We start from the raw sequence: 24496 nt of genomic DNA on the forward strand, positions 1-24496 counted from the left end.
CTGTACCTGCACTGAACATATCCTGGCTCTTAGCTTACTGCTATGTTATTGTCTGTTTCTCGGTCTTCATGCTGAGCTCCAAGAAGTTGCTCAGGAAGTTTTTTTTTTTTTTTTTTTTTTTGACAGGCAGAGTTAGACAGCTTGAGAGAGAGACAGAGAGAAAGGTCTTCCTTTCCATTGGTTCACTCCCCTAAATGGCGGCTACGGCCGGCGCGCTATGGCCAGAGCTGTGCCGATTCGAAGGCAGGAGCCAGGTGCTTCCTCCTGGTCTCCCATGTAGGTGCAGGGCCCAAGCACTTGGGCCATCCTCCACAGCAGAGAGCTGGAATGGAAGAGCAACCAGGACAGAATCCTGTCCTCCAACCGGGACTAGAACCTGGGGTGCCGGCACCGCAGGCGGAGGATTAGCCAAGTGAGCCTCAGCGCCGGCCCAGTAAGTTCTTATCCACTGGGTGATGGATGAAGGAAAGAATGGGTCGGTGGCTTACCAGGAGATTGTCTGGGGGGCCTCTCCGGCTCTTTTGTCTTATCTGGGAATGAGCAGTACATTCCTCGTTGCAGAGGGCATTTGGCTGCACCCTGCGCGTAGGCACGTAATCTTCTTTTCCAACACGTCTAGGGAAGACACGGCCTTCCATTTTTCTTTCCTGGAAAACTTGCGCTCTGAACTTCTCAGCATTTGGAGGGGCCCTGCAATCTCTCCTTGCCCACATCAAAGGCCCAGACCTTCCCTAGCTCAAGGATGCTCTCATTCTTGGAGCAAGTGTCTCTCCCTGCACCTTTCCTGGTCTAATCCCCTTTCACAAGGCAGGCCCTGGAAATGCTAACTCCTCACAGTATTAATGCAACCAACCCCTCTCTGCTTTCCCCCTCATGGCTTGCTTTTGACATGTTCAACACACATTCAGACTAACATCATAGTGCATTATTGCCTCCAGACAAGACGAAGCAACTTGGAGAGCAGGGGCGGGCTGTTACCAACTCACCGTTGTAGCCTTATGGCTCACACAGAGAGGCATCCAAAGTTAACACGGGGCCATGTGCCTCTTTCACAGATATATTGAAACACACTTAGTCATAGGAAAGAAGGAATGTGAGGGAGGAAAGAAACAGAGTGGCTTTGCATCATGGAAAGAATTTCACCCAACTTGCTGGAAAACACCCGAACTTGTGAGGTGTGGGTGAAGGGGAAAAAATTGGAAATTAAGACAAGGAAAAGGGGGCTGGCGCTGTGGCATAGTGGGTAAAGCCGCCACCTGAGGCACTGGCATCCATGTGGGTGCCGGTTAGCATCCCAGCTGGTCCACTTCTGATTCAGCTCTCTGCTATAGCCTGGAAAGGCAGTGAGCGATGGTCTAAGTCCTTGGACCCCTGCACCTGCATGGGAGACCCAGTTCTTGGCTCCCAGCTTCAGATTGGCCCAGCTCTGGCCATGGTGGCCAATTGGGGAGTGAACCAGCGGATGGAAGATCTCTCTCTCTCTCTCTGCCTCTATAATTCTGCCTTTCAGATAAATATATAAATGTTTAAACACACACACACACGGGAAAGGGCCTGGGCGCCAAAGAGGTTTTAAGTCTTAAAAGAGCTAGAGGTGAGAAGTGTCTACACTGGGAAAAGAAGGTACCATGGAAAGAGTGATGAGTGGGGGAGCAGTAGGAGTGAGCTGCAGGCCAACCTGACCATGGCATAGAGGCTGCATCCTTTTGAAGTAACACTTTGACAGTAGGGACTCCCTTTTGGAGCACCTGCGACTCCATCTTGAGAAAGCATGCCCCCACCGTGAGATTCTGGTCTGAAACGCTGATCTTCAACACTCAGACAACAGCAGTCTCCTACATCACACTTGGCAACCTGCATCACACTTGGCAAGGCATAGAAACCCCTCGCATGATTGCTCAAGCTTAAAAACAGATAGGCTACACCTGGGTTAATAAGATTGCAATTTGTCTATGGCCCACATATGATTTAGTCCAATATCTGGATTGATGTCAAGATTATAATTGAAATTGTTAAGATTATAACTGGTATTGTTCAGATTCTAATTGATATTAGTTTCGCATGTACTTTAGGTCAGCTTGACCCCAGTAACCGCATATTCCCCTTCCTGTTTTTGTGTTTTTTGCCTTTATAAATCCTGTTGTTTTGTGTTTCAGGGCCGAGAGTTTTTTGGGGCATGAGCCCACTCTCTGCTGCTGGCAGTAAAGTACTCCAAGATTTATCAGCGTGTGGTGCTCCTCTGTCAACATTCACTCAGGCACAATCCTGTGCTAGAAGAGGGGGAGCAAGTGTGCCCCCCACCCCCAGCTCAGGCTCCTAGGTCTGAAAACAAGGTGACTTTTCCCAATGACTTTATTTATTTTCTTTAAAGATTTATCTTTATTTATTTGAAAGTCAAAGTTACAGAGAGAGTGATCTTCCATCTGCTAGTTCACTCTCCAAATGGCCACAACGGCCAGGGCTGGGGCAAGGTGAATCAGGAGCCAGGAGCTTCATCCGGGTGTCCCACGTGGGTGCAGGGACCCAAGCACTTGGGCCATCTGCTGCTGCTTTCCCAGGCCCTTAGCAGGGAGCTGGATCCAGAAGTGGAGCAGTCAGGACATCACTGACTGCCTGCCAATGCCTTTATTGCCAATAGCAGGCCCCAGCTGTGAGGAAGCCCTGCAGGCTGATCCTGGCACCCTCCTCCCTCCGGATCAACAGGACTCCAAGGACAGCGACAGCAACATCTTTTCAGTAAACTTCATCTGCACACATACGATTTCTCTCCACCTCTCGCCGCAGCTAGGTTTCGTTTCCCTTATGCTTGTCATTCAGAGCAATTTGGCAGATCCTGAATAGTGAGTTCCCCTGAGACAGAAAAATTCCCTTGAATGCATGGCATGTGGCTAATGAATCTGAAACGCTGGTGGGGAAGGAAAACGGGGCGGTAGCTCCTGGAACTTGCTTGTAGCTTGAAATTGTAAGGCAATATTCTTCATTCTGACATGTCCACTGCACACTAACAGGTGCCCCTATCTGGCGACAAGCAACTGTAGGCATAATTAAATATTAAATGGAAGACGGGGTGGGGGAGGAACTCATCTCTAATGTGAAAGAAAACAGAACTTTGTAGTGAGAAAACAAACCTAAACTGCCCAACTCCCGCGGCCCCGTGACTTATCGTGTCTGATTAAGGGCATTTCTCTGGGAAGGCGCCTAATTCGGTTAAAACCAAGGCGGCAGCTTTGCAGCCTTGTGAAACCAACTCGTCCTGGGCCATGAAACTTGTCCAAATCCGAAATAAAACCTTCTCCAGTGCCCCTTATCGGAGGTTCCTGCGACCCTCGGCTTACACAGCGGCAGGGGGCCAACCTCGGACCCGGGCCCTCACTCAAGGCCAACATCCCCCGCCCAGCCCTGCGCGTCTCAGGCTCTCTCCAGGAGCCGTGCCACGTCGGTCATCGGCATGATGACCCATGCAACAGGCATGGGGAACAAGGCCAGCCGAGGCACGGGGGAGCACGACCTCGACACACATCCTATTTTCTGGGAACGCCAACGGGGCTGGGAAAAGGAGATAAACAGCTAGCAGCGGACCGGACGCCGGTTCAAAGCGCTGCAGCTGGCTGCAATCCCAGCGCGCAGCTTCCGCTCCCGCGGCTCGCGCGGTCCCCACCGAGGGGTACCCAGGGGATTATCCGAGGGAGGCAGCAGGAGGCGGGGAAGCACCGCTGTCTACACTGCGAAACAATCTGGGTCGCGTGACGAAGTCGCACCAATGGCCAGGGGGCGGAGGGGAAGGCCCGGAACTCCCCCGCGGGCGGCCGCCCGGGCGCGCGCAGGAGGAAGGGACCCTGGGTTTGTTTACTCTGGGCCCGCAGCGGCCGCAGCTGGCCGGAGCCCGCGGTGACGTCACGGGCCCGGCCGCGGGTCACGTGCGCCGCCCCGCCCCCCGTCCCTCCCGCGCGTGCCGCCGCCGCCGCCGCCTTCGGAGCGTAGGGTCCGGCCGGGGACAGCCGCTCAGAGCTCTCGAGGGGATCGCGGAGCCAGGCGGGCGAGCGCGCGCGGGTCGGGAGCCGGAGCGGCGTCGGAGCGGGCCGGAGGGGCGCGGCGGGCCCAGGGCTACGCGGTCGAAGCTCTCGCAAACTTGGGCGCGCACTCGGCGCCACTGCGCCCGCAGCCAGAAAAATGAAGATGGTCGCGCCCTGGACGCGGTTCTACTCCAACAGCTGCTGCCTGTGCTGCCATGTCCGCACCGGCACCATCCTGCTCGGCGTCTGGTACCTGGTGAGCGCAGCCTGCGGCCGCGGCGCACACCTGCTGGGCTGGGCCTGGCCGGGCGGGTGGGCGCTGGGGACCCTGGGACCCCCACCCCAGGTTCCCGGCCCGCGCCCTCGCCCTAAGCCCTCGTCTTACTTTCCACGCCCCCAAGTTCGTGCCCGGGTCGGCCTCGGGGTTGGGTGACGCGGGCGCTCATCCGCCTAAAGTTGTATTCTTAGAAACTTAATGCCCCTGGCGAGCGTGCGCGGGGGCAGCCCCCAGGCACCCGGGGGCCCGGAGGGGCCTGGAGTCCGGAGCGGTGGGGGCGGGAGCTGGGATCCTGGGGGCACGCGCGTTTCCTGCCCCTCCTGCTGCGGCTCGTCCGGTTTACGTGTGCGGGAGCCGGGGACGAGGTGCGGGGCACGGCCGGGTTGGGGTGCAGCGTGCAGCCCTGCGGGCTTGGCCGCGCAGTCCCCGCCTTCCGCGCGCCTTGGGGCCGGGTGTTTAACGGTGCGGGGCTCTCGCCGGCCGCTGTGAATGGGTTTGTTTTACAGCCCTTGCTGTCGGCTGGGGTTTCACACCCACCTCCCTCGGTCCGCCCTGGGAGCGGTGATCTCCGTTCCTTCTCCTGACCGACACCACGGGTGGCCCCACTCCCCCTCCCCGCCCCTGAGGCTCGAGGTTTTAGGGTCTTCTCAGTGTGGGGAGCCGTGGTTGTCGGGGGCCTGAGGAGCCTCGGTGGCGTCCTGCCCTGTGCCGCCCCGCTTGGATCGTTGGCACCCCTAGGCTGCACCCACCCGGGGTCGAAGCCGCTGCATTCTAGGTTCTGTGACGTCGTGGTGGAGTTAGTGAGGACCACTGCGTGACCAGGGAGTCCCCCACAAAGACAGTTGAACTTTTCGGGGAGGACGCATTCTCAGCTCCTTGGTCATGAGCCAGAGTTTAGTATTTGATCTTTTTGTTTTCCGTCTTTTTATATATTAATACATACATATTCATACACACACACATATATATAGTGATCAATTATGTGGAATTGTGGACTCCTTGTGCCACTTTAAGCAAATCTGCCCCCCCCCCGTGTTTATTGTGCTATTTGTAGTTTCAATGCCCATGATGGACCCACAACAGACATTTTTGGCCTTAAAAGCTTTGCAGCACATCTTTGGTATGTGCGGGTGCTTGCGGCGCAGTGTGAGTGCAGATTGAACATCAGCATATTGGCTCAACCCTGACTCTGCTGAGAGCCAAGGAATTCTTTACAGAAACGTGAAATCATAGCGCAGTGAGAGTAGGTGGCTTCAGAACGGCGCTGCCGCGCTGGAGCCAGATTGTTTTATACAAATGCCCTGTGTCCTCCTTGAAAACCTTCAGATCTGCAGACTTGCAAGTAAGTGAATGTAATTTGTAAAATCTAGGGCACTGCATTAGGCAAATGTACTACATGATCTACAGGAAAGATAAATCTGCTTGAGCCTGTTGCTGGCCGGGAGCCAAGCAGACAGTATTGGTGCGAGTGCTCAGCAGGCTTCATCCACTATGTGAGCAGCTCTTTGTGGGAAGTAGTTACTGGTGGGCAGAGCATTTGGAAATTTGCAACCACTTCTGCAAGAGAATCAGAAGGCTTTCTGGAGATGTGAATAGGAAAGCTGCTTTAGGTAAACCCAGTATGTGGAAACCTGTCTTCCATTTTTCCATTTCGTTTTTATGTTTTCAATTTGTTTCTTTTATTATCTTCTTTTTAGATAGAAAGTTTCTTTATACTTTTAAATAAACTTCCATTATCTAAAATAAAATATCAATTTCCACGAACATTTAAAGCTTTCTTTTCTTTTTTTTTTTTTTAACATTTTTTTTTAATTTTTTTTATTAAAAAAGCCCCTCAGGCCTTTACTGTTTATTTGTTACCTTTAATAAATACATTTATTTGTTATTTTCTTTTTTTTTTTTTTAATCTTTTTTTTTAATTTGAAAGGCAGACAGATCTTTCATCCACTTGTTCACTTTCTAAACACCCACAATAGCTGGGGTTAGACCAGAACTCAATCCAGGTCTCCCCACCAGGGCTGCAGGGACCCAAGTACCTGAGCTATCACCTCCTGACTTCTAGGGTGCACATTAGCAGGAAGCTGGGTTGTATGTGGAGTAGCTAGGACCAGCACTCCAGCATAGCATGTGGGCATCCCAAGCAGCAGTGACTATCCCAAGGGATCTTTTTAAGTACTTTTTCCAATTGTTGTTTGTTAACAGTGCCAGTTACTAAAATTATGTGTGCCAAGTACTATACTATATGCTTTGCATAATCTTACTTTTTTAAGTTTTCAATTAAAAATGATTTATTTATTTATTCGAAAGGCAGAGTTGGTGAGAAAGAGAGATAGGGGATCCTCCACTCCTGGTGGGGGGGGGGGGAGAGGGAGGGAGGGAGAGAGAGAGGAAAGGAGTGGGAGAAGGTTTCTCCATCCCTGGTTCACTCCCCAAATGGCCGCAATTGAGTTGATTTGAAGCCAGGAGCCAGGAGCTTCTTCTGGGTCTCCTCTGTGAGTGCAGGGGCCCACGTACTTGGGCCACCTTGCCTAGCTTTCCCAGGCACATCCATCAACAGTGAGCTGGATAGGAAGTGGAGCAGCTGGGACTGGAACCAAGGACTGGAAGCAGTGCCCATATGGGATGCAGGCACTGCAGGTGGCAGCTTTACCCGGCCACAGCCCACAGCCCACAGCGACAGCCCCAGTTTTGTTTTTCTTTTAAGGTTTGTTTATTTGAAAGGCAGAGTTACACAGAGGGAGAGAGGGAGGGAGAAGGGAGAGAGAGAGAGAGAGAGAGAGAGAGATCGATCTTCCATCTGCTGGTTCACTCCCCTGATGGCTACAATGGCCTGGGGCTGGCCAGGAGCCAGGAGCTTCATTTGGGTCTCCCATATGGGTGGCAGGGCCATCTTCCACTGCTTTCCCAGGCACATTAGCAGAAACCTGGATCAGAAGTGGAGCAACCAGTACTTGAACCAGCGTCCATATGGGATGCTGGCCTTGCAGGCGGTGGTTTAACCCTCTGCACCACAACGCAGCAACATAAACTGAATTTTTACATGTTCTCACTGCGATTGATTTTCATACTTCCGCTGGATAGATGAGAAAACCAAGGATAAGAGAACTTAGTGATTTACTTATGTTTCATGGTTAGTTTGTGGTCTCAGATGTTCGTTTGGTCTTTTTTAATTTTTAAGTTATAAAAAATACATTTCATATATAATCTGTTCAGTTTCCCTCCTTTTTTAACCTTTAAAAGTTGTGTTTTTGTTTCTTTTCAGGCCTGCCATAAACGTGATTTCAGGTTTTTATATTAGAGATGATTTTTTTGTTTATTTTCCCTTTTATTGCGACATAATTTTCATACAGTGAAATTCAAAATGTTAAATGTACCATTCACTGAGCTGATAACTGCAAATGCTTATGTTATCCACACCCCTAGAGAACATTTCCCAAACCCCAGAAATTTCCTTGTGCTTCTGCCCTGTTAATCTCCATCACCCATGGCCATGCTGTCCATCAGGTGCTTTTTTGCCTTTTTGTATGAATGGAATGATGTGCACGTTGGTGTGCAGCTCCATTCACATAGCGTAGCTTCTTTTAGATTCATTCATGTTTTGGGAGCATATCAATAGCTTGTTCCTTTTTATTGCTGAGTATTATTTTATTCCATGAGGACACCACAATCTGTTTATCCATTTGCCTGATGGTAGACATTTGGGTTGCTTCCAGTTTGGAACTATTAGAATACAGATGCTCTGAAATTTGTGCAGAAGGCTTCTTGTGGATGTGTTTTTATTTCTGTTGTGTGAATACCCAGGGGTGGAATTGTTAGTCCTTGAGCAATGTGTGGGTTTAAGAATTTGCTGGGGCTGATGCTGTGGCTCAGTGGGTTAAGCTACCGCCTGCAGTGCTGGCATCCCATATGGGAGCCAGTTTGAGTCCCAGCTGCTCCACTTCTGATCCAATTCTCTGTTAATGAGCCTGGAAAAACAGCAGAAGATGGCCCAAGTGCTGGAGCTCCTACACCCACATGGGAGACCCGAAGGAAGATACTGGCTCCTAGCTCTGGCTTGGCCCAGCCCTGCTGTTGCGGCCATTTGGGGAGTGAATGAGCAGATGGAAGATCTGTCTCTTCCCCTCTCTTTCTGTAACTTTTTTATTTATTTGAGAGGCAGAGGCAGAGAGAGAGAGAAAGGTCTTCCATCTGTGGTTTACTCCCCAGATGGCTGCAACAGCTGGAGCTGGGCTGATCCGAAGCCAGGAGCCTGGAGCTTCCTCCGTGTCTCCCTTGTGGGTACAGGGGCCTAAGGACTTGGGCCATCTTCCACTGCTTTCCTAGGCCACAGCACAGAGCTGGTCAGGAGAGGAGCAGCAGGGACTCGAACCAGTGTCCATATGGGATGCTGGCACTGCAGGCAGGGGCTTTACTTGCTACACCACAGCACCAGTTCCAATAAATAAATCTTAAAAAAAAAAAAAAAAAAAAGCACCCATTGCTAGCCAGTTTTCCAAAGTAGTTCTGTATTTTGTACCTCCACAAGCAGTGTATGAAGTTCTGATTGTTCCATATTCTTTCCAGTGTTGGTGGTTCAGTCATTTTATTAGATGTCGGCACAGGTAGTGGTCGTTCGTAGTGGCTTTGCTTGTCCCGCATGAATGATGATATGGAAGAGTTTAATGTTGTCTATTGACCAATCGTACGTCTCCTTTTGTTAAGTGCTATTTATATTTATTGGGTTTTGTCTTTAATCATATTGATTCATGGAATCAGTTGTTTGTTAGCTGTGTATTTTGTGAATATTTTCTCCTAGTGTGTGGCTTGGCTGCTCGACTTCATGAGATTCTTGTAATTTAATAAGTTTGATTAAATTTGATTTGTCAGCCTTTTCCCATTGCGGTCAGCACTTTCTGTGGCTTGAGAAATCTTTCCCTGCCCCAAGGTTGTAAAGAGTCTCTTTGGTTCTCTGCTAGTTTTTTGGCTTTGACTTTTATGTTTAGATTTGTGATCCATCCCAGGTCAGTTTTTGTGTATGATGGGAGCTAGGAATTGTTATTGGTTTATTTAAAAAGGGAGTTTAATCGCTTAACAAAATTTGAATTATTACATAAACTTTAATAACCGCAACCATTTTGGGAAAGTAAGATGCTTATCCATCTTCGGAGGGAATAAAGACTGACTTATGCTGGTTTCCAGAGGGATCACAGGAGCAAAGAAAGACTTGCTGCACACTGAGAACTGTGCCCTCTGGGGTCCCCGCCCCCAGCAGTCCTTGTCCTTGGCACACTTGGCCTTCTCAATCCCTGGGCTCTGCATCAGTGGTTCCAAGCAACTACTGCTAGGAAACATTCCAAAAAGGAATGAATATGTACATACTTTGTTTTGCTACCATTTGTTTTGCTATGTAATACAGTGTAACAGCTATTTGCATAGTATTTACATTGTATTAGGCATTGCAAGTAATCTAGAGGTGATTGGAAGTGTATGGGAAGATTCTCTGCAAACACTTGCCATTTTGTATGACAGACTTGAGCATCCCAAGTCTTGGACCCAGTCCCCCAGATACTGAGGGATGAGTGTGCTGTCAACCTGAATCCATTAACTTCCTCCCTAAATTTGCTCACGCTGTATAGTCTCTGATTCCAAGTCCATGTCCCATAATTTTTTAAAAAGATTTATTTATTTACTTATTTGAAAGGCAGAGTTACAGAGAGGCAAAGAGAGAGAGAGAGATCCATCTTCCATCCAATGGTTCACTCCCCAATTGTCCGCAACGGCTGGAGCTGAGCAGATCTGAAGCCAGGAGCCAGGTGCCTCCCTCTGGTCTCCCACATGGGTGCAGGGGCCCAAGCGCTTGGGCCATCCTCCACTGCTTTCCTGGGTCATAGCAGACAGCTGGATCAGAAATGGAGCAGCCAGGACTGGAACAGGTGCCCATATGGAATGCTGGCGCTACAGGCAGCAGCTTTACCCAGTGTGCCACAGCGCCAGCCCCAACATCCTATTAATTTTTGCTGAACTTTCTGGATATCTCTTTATTCTCTCCTATTCCTTTTTTTGCTACCATTTTTTTTCATTTAGGCTCTTATTTGGCTGTTATAATGTGATAACTGGTCTCCCTCCTTGAACTTCATCTGTACCTAGTGGCTGCAGCCACGTCTCTTTCCCCTTCTCGCCATCCTTCCCTTTCTAGTTGTCCTTTTTTTTTATTTTTTTAATTTTTTTTTTCAGATTTATTTATTAATTTGGAATGTGGAGTTGCAGAGGCAGGGATAGAGAAAGAGAGAGAGGTCTTCAGTCTGCTGGTTCCTTCCCCAAATGGCTGTAATGGCCAGAGCTGGACCTATCTGAAACCAGGATCCTGGAGCTTCTTTTGGGTCTCCCACGTGGGTGCAGAGGCCAAAGGACCTGGGCCATCTTCTGCTGTTTCCGCAGGCTACAACAGAGAGCTGGATCGGAAGTGAAGCAGCCGGGACTTGAACTGGCGCCCATATTGGATGCTGGTGGCTTCACCCACTACGCCACAGCTCCAGCCCCTTGTCCTCCTTTTTGATATGCATGACTGTGACAGTTGCAAGCCAGTACTTAAGCCCTAAATCCTGATTCATTCAGATTTGACAAGCTTAAGTTATTTGCCTATCCCTGAACCAAACACTGGGGCCAGGGACACACGACTGGATCTTGATATGCTTAGGTCTGGGCTAGCCTCTTGCCCTTGAACTATAGAGTAGAAGGGCTGTGAACGGCAGGTGTGGTTAGCTTTATATGTAGCAAAGAATCAGACTTCCATGGGAGGAGGAGGGGGAATGTTTGGAGAAGAGTGAAAGAGGCTTGCCACCCTCCTTAGGGTAGGGTCCACAGCTCTTAGGGCATTTGGTTTACTTAAGTACCATCAGAATGTGCAAGCACACTTTTTGCTTTCCGGTATCTTTTGCTGTGTAACCGCTGCTACTGGTAGTTGGAAGCATCAGTCTTTGGAGCCTTTGTACTTACGTAGCTTCATTTTTTAAAAAAAAATCACTCCATCTTATTTTAGGGACCTAGGCCCTCAGTACATACACAATGAATAACTTTTTGTGCCAGACATGATTCTCAGGGTAGTTGGTCATGTAGCAGATTTTAAAGGATGAAAGAGTTCAACTTGGTCTCACTGGCGTTGTGACCCGGTTCTTCACCTAATCAACTCGATGGCTCACTTTCAAAGTCACAGCTTGCTTGTGGCCCCGAGCTTGATGGTTCTCTTCGTATCCAGTGCTGGTGTTATGACTTTTTTTTGGAAGGTGGAGGGCGGTGTGTCTGGGAATGTGATGAGAAAACTGGCATTTTGTGTTTGTAGAGTGATTAATAGTTTTTAGTGTGCTCTCACATTTCTTCCCACTGAAACCTCAAAGCACCTCTGGGTCAGGCAGGATAGGTGGAGGTAGCCTCATGTGCCTTGAATAGTTTCCAGCTGTCAGATTCGATGACTTGGCCTGTGATTCCCCAGCCAACCATGGGTGATTCATGGTACTTACGTAACCCTTGCTGCCTGGCATCTTTGCCCCCACGGCAGATCCAGAAGGACTAACATTAGGCTACAGAGTTAGGATTTTGCTCTGTAGGCAGCGGGAAATCCTTGAGGAATTTAGAATGAGGTGATAGGATCAAAGCAGTTTTCAAGGAAGATTAAAATGGCAGGATGTTTTAGCTGGCTGGAGGCCAGGTAGTGTCATAATCCCCTACATAAGAGACAAGGCAGGTGCCAGTTCTTCCAGCCCTGGTCTCTGTTTGCTAATAATGTGAAAAAAATACCAATCTTTAAACTAGTCTTTCTTGCCACCCATTCTTTCTCCATGTGATTTAAGGGATTGAATACGTTTGGAAACTGAGGGATGTTAGATGTTTTTAAAAGTACAAGCCCAGGGCCGGCGCTGTGGCGTAGTGGGTAAAGCTGCCGCTGGATAAGGCCACTGCCTGCAGTGCCGGCATCCCACATGGGCACTGGTTCTAGTCCCGGCTGCTCCTCTTCTGATCCAGCTCTCTGCTATGGCCTGGGAAAGCAGAGGAAGATGGCCCAAGTGCTTGGCTCCTGTACCCACATGGGAGACCTGGAAGAAGCTCCTGGCTTTGGATTGGCACAGCTCTGGCCATTGTGGCCGACTGGGGAGTAAACCAGCAGATGGAAGACCTCTCTCTCTCTCTCTCTTTCTCTCTCTCTCTCTCTGCCTCTCCTTCTCTCTCTGTGTAATTCTTTTAAGTAAATAAGTAAATTAAAAAAAAATACAAGCCCAACCCCACCCCTGTATAAAGGCTCAAGTGCAGCTCTGTAAGATATTGGCTGATGGAGATTTCAGTGATGTTTAATATCTTTTGTCCTTGTTTATGCTGTTAGGATTAGCTAGTCATCAGAACTTTAAAACATTTTTTTTTTTTAAATTTTATTTGATAGAGAGAGAGACAGAGAGAGAAGTAGATCTTCCATTTGCTGGTTCACTCCCCAGATGGCTGTAACAGCCCGGCTGAAGCCATGAGACTGGAGTGTTGTGCCTGAGCCAGTGCCAACAGAGGAGTGCCGCATGCTGATAAACTTTGAAGCGATGGAGAGGGGGCTTGCACTCTAAAGAACTATTGACCCTGAATCTCAAAAGCAACAGGGTTTATAAAGGCAAAAACCACAAGGAGGGGAGGAGGAATTGTTACGAGGGTCAAGCTGACCTGAAGCATATGGGAAACAATATCAATTACAATCCTGACATTAGGCCAGGTGCCAACCTAAATTGTGTGTGGGACACATACAGATTACAGTCTTGACATTAGTCCAAGTTCAACCTATCTGTTTTGAGCTCCAGCGATCATGCTAGGGGATTTCTGTGTTCGGCCAAGCGGAATGTAGTGTGCTGCTCTTGTCTTAGTTTTAGACAGAGTTGGTTTCAGACCATGGTGTCACAGTAGGGGGTGCTTTCTCAGGATGGAGTCCTGGGTGCTCTGAAATGGAGTCCCTCCTGTCAGGGTGTCACTTAAGGAACTCCATCCGGGTCTCACCCGTGGGTTGCAGGGACCCAAGTCCTTGGGCCGTCTTCCGCTGCTTTAAAGGCCAAGAAAAAAAGTTTATATCTGTTTATTGTTTATCAATGTTAGGGCTGCAGTTGTGGCTCAGTAGGTTAGACTACCAGCTGTGGTGCTGGCATCCTATGTGAGTGTTGGTTCCAGTGTGGCTGCTTCACTTTGAATCCAACTCCCTGCGGAAGGCACCTTGGAGACAGCAGAACGTGGCCTGAGCACTTGCGCCCTTGCCACCCACATGGGAGACCTGGATGGAGTTCCAGGCCCCTGACTTGCCCCTGGTGTAGCCCCAGTCAATGCAACCATTTGGGGGAGTAAACTAGTGGATAGAAGAGCTCCCTGCCCTGCTAGTTCTGCCTTTCAAATAACTAAGTCTTTAAAAAGAAAAAAAAAATCAGCCTCCCTGGGAAACTAAAAGCATCAAGTATTAAAGTGGTTGATGGGAGTTTTTCATTGCAGTGTGTATTGTGTTTAACTGGAAGTGTGAAGCGTGTGTTCTGCGAACTTACTTTTGAATTTTGGCCTTGAAAGAAGAGGCCATAACTCCCCCTATCCACCCCCTCCTTTCAGTTTTATTGCTCATTAAAGAGATGCTGATGGGTACACAGTAAGCCCTGGCTTCTTCCTCTTCCTTCCTGCTCCGTGGCAAGCCTGGAGGGGGATTGCTAAAGAGCTGTAAACTGGTTAACCCCATCTTACTGGAAGCTAAATGAAAATTGAGCCGAGGTTACACTTCTATTGTCCTGCAGCTTTGAAGGGTGTAGGGTTGCCTCTGCCCCCCGCTGCTGCCTGCCGCGGCTTCCACAGGAAAATTGTCAGTTGGGGAAATGTGTGGGGCCAAAACACACGCTGGCTCTGTCAAAACCGAAATTCCCAACCAGCCCCGGCCCTCCGTTGACTGTTTCATCCTTTAAAAGAGAATCCCTGCTCCCAGGAGCTGGGTTTTACAGATGGAAAAGGGCTGGAGAAAGCAGGAACTAGGAGTGAAAAGCAGACTGGTACTGGTTTTCCTTGTAAATCCAGGACTGGAAGACAGAACAATAGAGACCTAACTGATGGGTTAACCTCAGGCTCCCGCAGGTCACCCTTTGTGTAAGGATTAGGCAGAGGGAACTTGGCTATCTTGCTGAAGCTGGCTTGTTTGGGAAAAGTGGCTGTTATCTCTCTAATCCTGACTGTCTTGGAAGATCAGATAAACCACTTAGTTTCAGCCTGGTGACCTTTAGTGTGGGTGTGACTGCATTTTGATTTTTAGCCTGTTCTGTGAGGTCTGGTGCAGGGGCTTAGTCTAAAACAATGGCTTCCTGTGGTTTTTGTTTAAGAGCAGAATATGATTTATTCGTTAATAAGACTGAACTTTCCTTTTTTTTTTTTTTAAGGATTTACTTATTTATTTGAAAGTCAGGGAGAGGTGGAGAGAGAGAGAGAGAGAGAGAGCGCTCGATCTTGATCTTCTGTCTGCTGGTTCATTCCCCCAAATTGTTGTAACAGCCAGGGCTGGGCCAGGCGGAAGCCAGGAGCCAGGAGCTTCACCTGGGTCTCCTACATGGGTGGCAAGGGCCCAAGCACTTGGGACCATCTTCTGCTGCTTTTCCCATGCCATTATCAGGGAGCTGGATCAGAAGTGGAGCATCTGGGACTGGAACCAGTGCCCATATGGGATGCAGCTGTTGTAGGCAGCAGCCTTGCCTGCTGTGCCACAATGCCACTGCCACCCCCCCCTCCCTTTTTAACATATTAGCCTTAAACTGCTGCAGTTACTCAGGGAGCTTGTTGGATGGTGCAATGGTGGTGAAGCAGGAGCTCCTTGCCACAGAGTAAGGTCTGATACCTGCGTTGACTCAGTAGAGGGCTTGGACTTGCAAAATGGAGGTGCGATAGAGTGGGGAAGAAAGAGACATTAGGCAGGGGCAGATGGAATACCTCAGGGTCGACCCTAACGTCGTGAACCCTCAGCCTTCATGGAGCAGGGATGTGATCTTGTCGCTGCCCTTAGGTTGAACGCTTGGTTTTATTTAGGGCAGAGAGAGTCCCTGCTAGGGTTAGAAAGGGTCCGTCTCCCCCCACCCCCCATTTACTCCAGGTTCTTGTCTTCCCACTTATTAAGAATACAGCTGTAGGCAATGGTGGAGGTGCCCTGGAAAGTGGAATTTATGGAAAGCAAAGGGATAGTACAGACTCACATGTGACTGTGTTATGGGCCTGTGTCTAAGGATCTTGGTCTGTTCCAGGTTCTTGGCCCCCCAGAGGTAAGAATTCAAAGCAGTGGCATAAATGTGGTGCACACATGAGAGCAGGATCTATTTAAAAGTGAGAGAGGGGGTATACATTCACACAAGTGGGCGAGAGAGTTGCCTACAAGGAGTGAGAGTGGGGAGGGGACATGGAGCATGGCTCTGAAGCCCCTCCTACTTTATCAGTCTCTTTTATGAGATGGGGGTGGTGCCCTAACTGAATATACAGAGGGGGTGGAGTTTGATGTACATAAGGCTTTCTATGGCGCCTCCCCATGGTATTTAACTTCCACATAGCCATCATGGCGTCTCCTCCTTCCTAGTCCTGGATGAGACACAGGTGTATCATGGGAAAGTAGGCCTACTAGATTGACAAGTAAGGGGATAGAATTACAATGCCAGACTGGTAGAAATTCCAGCTCGTGTGTTCCTACCTAACTTCCCTGTCTAGTTTCCCTGCAACAAGTGCCGGCAACCTCACGAGGGAGAATTGCCCCTACTGTGGCTGGGGTCTTGCTTTCTATAGGATAAGAGTTGCGGCTCAGGGCAGGGCCCGACTGAATGTTCAGAGGAGGCAGGGTTTGGGGTGGGGCTGCAGCACACATGGTGGTTTCCAGGAAGGTGTCTCGGCATGTGGCACATGATGAGGAGTGGGTGTTGAATAGGCACAGCAGGTATTGCGTTTTGGGCCGTGTGCAGTGCTAGCATCGTAGCAGTCCTTAGCTCCTTGCCAACCCGTATCAATTTTACATCAGATGATCCCAGGGTAACTGGCCTATAAAACCAGCAGGCCAATTTTTGAAAATTTACTGGGCAAATATTGAGGTGAATATCCCAATCCTTAGGCTCCTTTAGAACATCCCCAAAACTGGTCGGAGGAGTTGCTGTATAACTCCCAGACGGTGTGCTTGCCTGGCTTGCGGTAAGCCAGTCTGGAAGAGTAGGTTTTATTTATTGCAGTGCGCAGAGCAAGGAGCCGGTCAGCTATCACTCGATTCCCAGACTCCCCGAGGGAGTAAAGGTGGTGAATGTTAGGGTCCAGAGTTGGGGCTGAGCAGTGCCTGATCAGCTGGTGTTGTGTGCCTCTGTTGGCTAGTGCGCAGTGCGCATGACCAGCTGTTGATCAGTGATGGGGCCAGCATGTTTCCTTTGGAATGGCAAGAAGTGGGTTCCAGTCTGCCTGGGTCTAGGGGTAGACTGGACTTCCCTTTTCTTTGGTCAAGGCTTGAAGTTCTGAACTACATCTCAATGCAAGACCCATGGTGGCATGTCAGCCTTAGCAGTGGTTAGTGAATTCCTTCCTTCCTTCCTTCCTTCCTTCCTTCCTTCCTTCCTTCCTTCCTTCCTTCCCTCCCTCCCTCCCTCCCTCCCTCCCTCCCTCCTAGTGAGAGAGAGAGACAGAGAAAGGTCTTCCTTTTCTGTTGGTTCACCCCCCAAATGGCCACTATGGCCGGCGCGCTGTGCCAATCTGAAGCCAGGAGCCAGGTGCTTCTTCCTGGTCTCCCCTGCGGATGCAGGGCCCAAGCACTTGGGCCATTCTCCACTGCCTTCCCGGGCCACAGTAGAGAGCTGGACTGGAAGAAGAGCAACCGGGACAGAATCCGGAGCCCTAACTGGGACTAGAACCTGGGGTGCTGGTGCCGCAGGCGGAGGATTAGCCTAGTGAGCCGCGTGCTGGCCAGGTGGTTAGTGGATTTCAAGGCTGTTGTGTGTGTGTTGGGGGGGGGGGTGGACTCTGCCTGTGAGTTCTCTTAAGAGCTCTCAACAGAGGCCAGCACTGAGATGTTAGCTATTGAGGACAGGGACAGTTGTGCTGTTCCCCTGACTTCATGTGAGGTCAGCGTTACAGAGGAATTGCGAGCTGAATGTTGCAAGCTTGGGAAGACATACTGAGACCTGGCAAATCTACATCAAAGGTTACTAGGGATCGATGGAATTCGGTTACAAGGCCTGTGCATTCTTTTCCATTAGAGGACACTAAATTACTGTTGTGGGCTGATTTGAGTACTGTCTTGTCCATCTAGACAGCCTGGTGAGTCTGATTTCACACCAGGAGTGACAAATCTTCAGGCCAGGAGAACTTGTCCTCATCCAACTATGCTTAAACAGAGATGCCTGCTTCTGTATGGTCCATTGTTAGGCCTCAGTCTTGATTGCTCTGCCTTTTTGGCTTAACAGTCTTTTTTTGTTCTTAAGATAGTGTTATCTTCTCTGGCATTTTTCTGTTTTTTTTTTTTTTTTTTTTTTTTTTTTTTTTCCCCACAGGCAGAGTGGACAGTGAGAGAGAGAGACAGAGAAAGGTCTTCGGTCTTCCTTTTTGTGTTGGTTCACTCCCCAATGGCTGCTGCAGCCGGCGCACCGCGCTGATCTGAAGCCCGGAGCCAGGTGCTTCTCCTGGTCTCCCATGCGGGTTCAGGGCCCAAGCACTTGGACCATCCTCCACTGCCTTCCCGGGCCACAGCAGAGAGCTGGCCTGGAAGAGGAGCAACTGGGACAGAATCCGGTGCCCCAACTGGGACTAGAACCTGGTGTGCCCACGCCGTGGGTGGAGGATTAGCCTACTGAGCCGTGGTGCCGGCCTTTTAATTCACTTTCATTTACTTTTTTTTTTTTTTTTTTTTTTTTTTTAGTTTTATTTATTTGAAAGGGAGACTTACAAGAGGGATGGGGAGAAGGGAGGGGGAAGGGAGGGGGAGGGAGGGAAAGAGAAAGAGAGGGAGAGACGGAGAGAGGGAGAGAGGGAGGAAAAAAGGAGGGAGAAATCTTCCATCCACTGGTTCACTCCCTAAATGGTTAGGCCCAGCCAAAACCAGAATCCTGGAGCTCCATTTGGGTCTCCCAAGGGTGGCAGGGACCCAAGCACTGAGGCCATCTTCCACTGCTTTCTCAGGCACATTAGCTTTTAATTCACTTTCATATGATATAAACACAGTGGTTATAACAGGTGCAGTACTTAGGCAAGATGCATATTACTTCCTTTCTTACAATCTTCATATAGTTAGCAATTTGATTACTTTTATTCCTTCACAAGGTATTCAACAAAGCAATCTTTGTAATATTCTGGAAGAAGTGTGTAAGCAAGACTAGAAAAGATAGGAGCAGGTAAAGATGCCACGTGTGATGCTGGCACCCCATATTGGTGCCAGTTCGTGTCCCAGCTTCTCCACTTCCGATGCAGCTTCCTACTAACAACCTGGTAAAAGCAGCAGAAGATGGTTGGAGACCCAGGGCACCTGCCACCCATGTGGAGACCTGGATGAAACTCTGGACTTTGTCCTGGCCCAATGCTGGCTGTTGCAGCCATCTGGGGGAATGAACCAGTAGATGGAAGATTTCTTTCCTCCTGTCTCTGTAACTCTGACTTTCAAAATAGATAAATAGATTTTAAAAAGGAATAGAAAAGGTGGTTTTGTGTTTATATTAGTAGTACATAATAACTTACTAGGTAATCTTTTTTTTATTTACTTTGGGAATAGCTGAGAACTGTGGTCTTCAGAGGCCATACTTTTGAAGTAATCTGATACTGTTTTCTCTTATTTATTTATTTTGAAAGATCACTTATTTGAAAGGGGGAGAGAGAGAGATCTTCCATCTGCTGGTTCACTCCCAAATGGCTGCAACACCATGGTTGGGTCAGGCTGATGCCAGGAAACCAGAACTCCATCTGGATCTTCCATGAAGACTGCTCCTTTATCTAGATATATAGTAATGCATACTTATGGTGTAAACTTTATATATGGAAAGGCGAAATCATTATTCAGCAATTTAGCATCATTAAAATCCTTTCTTTGTCTTAGAGATGGTTACACTATAGTATATCACTGTGTTTGGTTCGACTTTTTTTTTTTTTTTTTTTTAAATAATTATTTACTTGAAAGGCAGAGTTAGAGCGAGAGAGATACATCAAACTTCCAATCACTCCCCAATGACCTCAATGGCCAGAGCTGGGCCAGTCTGAAGCCAGGAGCCTGGAGTTTCTTTTGGGTCTCCGATGTAGTGCAGGGGCCCAAGGACTTGGACCATCCTCCACTGCTTTCCCTGGTGCTTTAGGAGGGAGCTGAAACAGCCAGCACTTGAACCAGTGCCCATATGGGATGCCAGCACTGCAGTTGGTGGCTTTACCCTTTATGTCACAGCAACGGACTGTTTTTTTAAAAGGTAGCTATTATCGTACTTTAGCAGCCTTTTGTTTGAATTCTAGAAAAATGGTATGTTGTCTTTCAAAATTTTTTGTTTTTGGACATGTTGGGTGTTTTGCCAGTTTGTTGGAAGATATTAGCCCTGGAGGGGGTGTTTGGTGCAGCGGTTAAGTGCATGATTGGCACGGTGCTGGCATCCCGTATTGGAGTCACTGCTTTGAATCCTAGCTACTATGCTTCAATGCAGCATCTGGCTGATGTGCACCCTGGGAGGCAGCGTTACTGGGGGTGGCTGGAATAGAGATTCTTGCTGTTCCTCTAAGAAAGGAATTCCAGGTGTGAGACAGAGAGGAGTGGTAAGCAGGTAGCAAGGTTTAATGAGGTGGAGCATCCGCCAGAACTGATGGGCCTCTCTCCAAATGGATCAGAGAGAGTGCCCAGCCGTTGAGACTGGGCTAAAGCCTGGTGATAAAGTTTAATGAAGAGAATACACGCGGCAGGCCAGGTGGGCATCTCAGCGAAGGACTGAGGCTTATAAGGGAATGGGGTCCAGTTCTTCCCACCCTTTCTCTTCCTCACTCCCACCTTCTCATGGACAAAGGGTTTGCCGGGCATGAAATGGCTGAAATTCTCCCAAGGTTTTATTACCCAGTGTAATCAGACTGGGTAGCCCACTGGCCCCGGATTCTCCAGGAGTGCTTTCCTCGGAGGGGTGGAGGAGGACTGGGACCTCCTGTAAGTTATAGGGGGAAGGGCGGGACTTGCTGAATGAAGTACTGGGCTGCTTCCAGGTGCTTCGGAAGCTGCTCCGTTCCTGTTGCAGGTGCTTTGTTTTCCTTAGGCCCCCTCCACACACACACAGGCTAATTTCTATTTTCCTAATTAATAGTAGCAGTGATAATAGTTGGGTCCCTGCCATCCATGTGGGAGACTTAGATTGTGTTCTAGGTTCCTAGCTTTGAGCTGGCCCAGCCTTGGCTGTTGTAGGCCTTTGGAGAGAGAACCAGCACACAGGAGATCTCCCTCTGTCTCTCTCTGCCTTTCAAATAAGATAAATAAATAAAATTCTAAAAAAGTGGGAAGGTTTACTTCTCTTTTTTTTTTTTTTTTTTTTTGACAGGCAGAGTGGACAGTGAGAGAGACAGAGAGAAAGGTCTTCCTTTTTGCCGTTGGTTCACCCTCCAATGGCCGCTGCGGCCGGCACACCGCGCTGATCCGATGGCAGGAGCCAGGTGCTTCTCCTGGTCTCCCATGGGGTGCAGGGCCCAAGCACTTGGGCCATCCTCCATTGCACTCCCTGGCCACAGCAGAGAGCTGGCCTGGAAGAGGGGCAACCGGAACAGAATCCAGCACCCCGACCGAGACTAGAACCCTGTGTGCCGGCGCCACAAGGCGGAGGATTAGCCTAGTGAGCCGCGGCGCCGGCGGAAGGTTTACTTCTAAAGCATAGTAGTCTTGAGTGGCATGAGAACTTTGTATCAGGTTGGTTGTCGGTTATGTCTGTTCATGTTCATTAGTAAAGCTGTTCTGTGAGATTCACTTTGGGCAGTTGTAGGAATGACAACTTCCAATAGTCTTTCAGAGTTTATTTTCTGTTAGGCCAAGTTGTTGCAGGGGGCTGGTTACAGATAGCTAACAGACCTAAGAGCGCTGTGCTTCTGCCCTGGAAATTAATTTAGCCATTTTGCACTTTATATGTTTCTCTTTTCTGGTGCCCAGCCTTCACATTTTTAATGCACAGAATTGCGGTCTCCATCGCCCATGTTTAGCTGAGCCCTGGGCTGGGCCTGTCTCTTCCCATTCAGAGACTCAACAGTTTTGGAGTTGAACTGGTGCTCTTATGCAGCGTGGGTGTCACAGGTGGTGGCTTTACCCTCTATGCCACAATGCCGCCCCCGCCCTGTGACTCTTGGGGCAACCTTGGTCTTGTTGCCGAACAATCTCTCCCCTACCACCACCCCAAACTAGTTGGGGGTGTTGTTATAGAACCGCCAAACCGGGGTCCACTCACCTGGCACGCAGCAAGCCAATCACTGACATGGGGTGGTGGGGGGAGAGTAGGTGTTTATTGCAAAGCACACAGCAAGGAGTGGAGTAGCTGTTGCTTAATTCCCAGGCTCCCTAGTGCATCAGGGGTGAAGGTTTTTATAGATGGAAATTGGGGCTGAGAGGTGGGTGATCAGCTCATCTTCAAGAACCTGGTTAGTCAGTGGTGCTCCTGACCTTCCGTTGACCGTCTGGTGCTGCCTCTGGTGCTGCCTCTGGTGCTGCCGTGCTCTTTAGGGAGTGTCTATGGTGGCCAGCTGGGCTCCAGGTGGTCTGCGGCTGTTAGTCACCACCTGCCCCAGACCTGGAATTCCCCTGCCTGCGCCCGGAATTCCCCTAAAACAAAGCCCTCTGGACAGTGTTGGCCAACAAAGTTTTATCTATCAAAGAAGCAAATTACTCCCCCCCCCCCCCATTTTGTTTCCTTTGTTGTCTGCCCTAGGGAGTCCTGCATCAGTCCTTCCTTCTTTGATTGGAAAAGCAGAGTTACTGAGAAAGGAGGAGAGACAGAGAGTGATCTTCATCTGCTGGTTCACTCCCCCAAATAGCTGTAATAGGCCTGGGCTGGGCCAGCTGAAGCCAGGAGCCAGGAGCTTCATCCAGGTCTCCCACATGGGTGTCCAAACACTTTGGCATCGACTGCTGCTTTCTCAGGCACATTAACAGGGAGCTGCATTGGAAGTGGAGCAGCCAGGACTTGAAGTGGCACCCCTATGGGATGCTGGCACCGCAGGTGGATGCCTAACCTTCTGTGCCACAGTGCCAGCCCTGTGAATCAGACCATCTGATTGAATCTGGGGAGAAAACCATCTAGAATATATTTTTCCAATTTGCCCACTAAAATGCGTCTTTAATGAGCAGTAGCGACCTATCATTCAGCTTATACTCTGTCTCACTGTCTATCCTTTGATACCTTAAATTGCTGGCTAACACTTTATTTAAAATTTTTATTGTTTTCATTTATTTGAAAGGCAGTCCAACAGAGAAGGGGGGAGGGAGAAACTGATCAATCCCCAGATGCCCATGATAGCCAAGACAGGGCCAGGTGGAAGGTAGGAGCCAGGAACTGGGTCTTCCACGTGGCTGGCAGGAACCCATGTACTTAACCCATCACCTGCTGCCTTCCAGGGTGCCCATTATCAGGAAGCTGGGTCGAAGCAGAGGCGGAACTAGAACCCGGGCGTTCTGATAGGGGATTTGGGTCTCTCAGGCAGTGGCTTATCCTGTTGTGTCACAACACCCGTCCTTTGGCTGCCATTTTAGTCCAGCTCAGAGTGAGAGGCTCACTTTCGTGTTTATGTTCCCTGCGGTTTTTAATTAACAGTTCTTAGTCACTTGGTCTGATACCCTAAAATTATTTGTGGTATCATTTTGTCTCTCAAGATTTCTAAATGTCTATTACTTTCTGGTATTCATAATGTTGCCTCTCTGTGACATCTTTCAGCTGCTACCCCCCAGCCCCGCCCTGAGGCCCCCAGTGCTCTGTAACCATGTTTTCATCCTGAATGGACCGTCCTATGTGAACATCTTCCTTACGAGGTCATAGGCTAACGTGGGAGGTTTGCGATTATTTATACATGGTGCCTAGCATATGGCCTTACATACATTTGTTGCTTGATAGAGGGTTTTTGAGCTGTGCTGATCTGAAGCCAGGAGCCAGGAGCTTCTTCCAGGTTTCCTGTGGCAGCCCAGGGGCCCAAGGACTTAGGCCATCTTCCACTGCTTTCCCAGGCCATAGCAGAGAGCTGGATTGGAAGTGGCGCAGTAGGGACTTGAACCTGCACCCATATGGATGCTGGCACTGCAGCGGTCGGCTTTATGTGTTATAGCACAGCACCAGCCCTGAAAATCTTTTTTTTTTAATACATGTTAATACATGTTTTTAGTGTTTGCTAGGATTCTGTTACTTGGCTTTAATATTATTTAACTGGAAACTTTCAGGTTTTCATTATCAGTAAGTGTGCAGTGATCATTTTGTGTTCTATATAAATCTCTGATGTGTTCTTACAACCTCAGTCCACTTGAGTGTCCCCAAGCTTCTTTTATTGAGGCTTTTGAAAAAGCAGAGGTGACAGTGACATTTTCAGTGCTAGCTGCCGGTGCCTCTCTTTGGGATCTGATAGATGATTTAAGGGTGAAAAGCTCTTCAGATGCCTGGAGTGTGTCCCACGGCCTACACCTCTTAAGTAATGGGACAGAAGGTGGATTTATTTACGTTTAGGGAGCAGTCCTGTCCAGAACCAGGAAAGCCAGTGCCACCCCAGGAACAGCCTGTCAGTAGAACAAACAGCACCGGTTTGTCCACGACACACCCAGACAAGGAAAACCCCAGTGGAAGTGGGTGGCAGCCGAACATAAACACCCCTTAGACGAGTCAATGAACCGTGGGCATTACGTAGCCCGCCGCCGGCTGCTCTTGGCGTCCCCGTGGTTCTTGTTGGCGGGTATCTTTCATTTTTTTGGTCAGAACTGATGAGTGGGTGCTTTTTCCATATTCTCTATTTTGGAAATGGTTTTTACCCAGTGTTCTTGGGGCTCTGTGTGACCCTTGACCTTTCCCATCAGACCATGTGTGGTCACTACGTGGCTCCTCTGGCCCCGAGCCCTTTGCAGAGACCCAGCTCCTCAAGGATCATCCCTCTGTGGTGTGTGAGGCTCCCATCTAACGACCAAGTCTCGACGTGACACCGCAGGGAGACACATGGACATGCATGGACACGCATGGACGTGCACATCACTCTGTGATTCAGACGTGTGAGTGGG

The 24496-nt window shown here is 49.2% G+C and overlaps 1 protein-coding gene across 1 annotated transcript in view; it reads left to right on the forward strand.

The window, feature by feature from the left end:
- The first annotated feature begins 3847 nt into the window (after nucleotides 1-3847).
- Nucleotides 3848-24496, forward strand: part of LAPTM4B (lysosomal protein transmembrane 4 beta) — a 71676-nt gene continuing 51027 nt past the window's right edge. Inside the window, exon 1 of the mRNA XM_008255778.4 lies at nucleotides 3848-4269. Coding sequence (XP_008254000.2) covers nucleotides 4171-4269 — 99 coding nt within the window. The 5' untranslated portion in view covers nucleotides 3848-4170. The remainder of the gene's footprint in view (nucleotides 4270-24496) is intronic.

The sequence above is a fragment of the Oryctolagus cuniculus genome, chromosome 6 (genome assembly GCF_964237555.1).
Source record: "Oryctolagus cuniculus chromosome 6, mOryCun1.1, whole genome shotgun sequence".
NCBI classification, from domain to species: Eukaryota; Metazoa; Chordata; class Mammalia; order Lagomorpha; family Leporidae; genus Oryctolagus; species Oryctolagus cuniculus.